The 1,576-nt window shown below is 37.2% G+C and overlaps 1 protein-coding gene across 1 annotated transcript; it reads left to right on the top strand.

The window, feature by feature from the left end:
* Window positions 1-313: 313 nt before the first annotated feature.
* On the top strand, window positions 314-637 carry LOC140035743 (uncharacterized). The gene has a single exon (XM_072077104.1). It carries the CDS (start codon window positions 314-316, stop codon window positions 635-637), a length of 324 nt encoding a protein of 107 aa, XP_071933205.1.
* Window positions 638-1,576: the final 939 nt, after the last annotated feature.

Below are 1,576 nucleotides of genomic sequence, written 5' to 3'. Positions count from 1 at the left end.
TGGAAAGCAGTTTAACAACAAGTGTAGGGGTCCTTGGGAAGCAGTTAATAAGGCAGTTATGGAATGGAACGAGTACCAGCTGGCCCAAGAGGAGGGGAAAGGTCGAGAGATGAGGAACCAGCAGGGACCTGAGGAGGATAGGGGCTGGACCAAGCCACAACCCAACTGGTTCAAGGTAAACACAGACGCAGCTCTCAATAGTAAGAACAACAAGGCAGGCTGGGGTATTGTGGCTAGAAACTGGAAGGGGGAGCTTGTTGGTACCTGGGCAATCCCAACTAGCAGCTGTTCAAGTGCTCCGTAGGAGGAAGCAATGACAATCAGGAAGGCAATGGTGATTGCGAGGCAAATGGGATGGAAGAGGGTGGTGTTTGAGTCAGATTGTAAGCAAGTAGTGGACATGCTAAATAAAAATATGGGGAAGGCTAACCTGGCTACTATTTTGCTGGATATTCGAAATCTAGAAGGGGATTTTGACGAATGTTGTTTTTCCTTCACAAGGAGGGGAAATAACTTTGTAAGCCATCACGTAGCAAATTTTGCTACTAGTTTGATTGATATAGCTGAATGGAAGTGCGACTTCCCAGTTTGGCTGCTGGACTTAGTCCATGCAGATTCAGTTGAGCAGTTGCTCTAATTATGTACTTAGTATGGATTAATGATATGTTATCGTTCTGTTAAAAAAAAAAAAGGCAAGTCAAATAGATCGGGTTTTATCCAAATTGAATGTACTTGAATAGTGTTTGCATTTAATTTCTCAAACTCAAATCCCGCTGAGACCCAAACCCTTTAAAAGAGTTATGGGTTTAGATAGGATTTGATTTTTCTATGATTATTCAAACTCAAACTCATACCAGACCCATGTATATATAATTAAATTATATATATATATTAATAAATTTATAAAATAATCCAATATTCGATGGTCATTGGAACGAATATACTAAAACTTTATGATTAGTTTCTTTTTTCGAACTAATCCTAGTTGTCATTGTAATTAATACAAATTTTTTTAGAAAAAGGAGAAAATTAATTACAAATAAATGAAAGATTGGACATAGATATAGTTGAAGTTTCAAAAATAAATAAAAGCAGATAATATTTATTTTTTTGAGTTCATAATATTACGTTCAACTTTTTGGATATTAATTTTATTATTTGAATTCATAATATTGTTGCTCTATTTGTCTAGCGTCGAGTTGGAATAAAAACCATGGGCCTGTTTGGCAAATAGATTTTTTATTCAAGTTTATCTCTTACCAGTTTTTCATCAACTTTAATTACACTAATCTGAAAAAATTTCTTAAAATTTTTTACCTACATACTTCAAAATATCCAAAACACACAAAAAAAATTCCCTTCCTCCTTTTTTCTTCTACCTCAACCTACTACTATCTTCATCGCCTGCCACGCTAGCGACCTCTTCCGGTGCCTGTTCCGACAAATGCAATTTTTTTTTTGCTTTTTCTCTCCCCCTTTCCTCCCTCTCCCGCTCCCCCTCTCCTACCCCTGCCACCCTTCCCTTCTCCTACTACCAATGGAGTAGACACTTCATCAATTGTAGCCTTGGAGGAAT

This window comes from Coffea arabica, chromosome 2c (assembly GCF_036785885.1).
Source record: "Coffea arabica cultivar ET-39 chromosome 2c, Coffea Arabica ET-39 HiFi, whole genome shotgun sequence".
In the NCBI taxonomy this organism is placed as follows: domain Eukaryota; kingdom Viridiplantae; phylum Streptophyta; class Magnoliopsida; order Gentianales; family Rubiaceae; genus Coffea; species Coffea arabica.
This window is presented reverse-complemented; position numbering and strand designations above follow the sequence as displayed.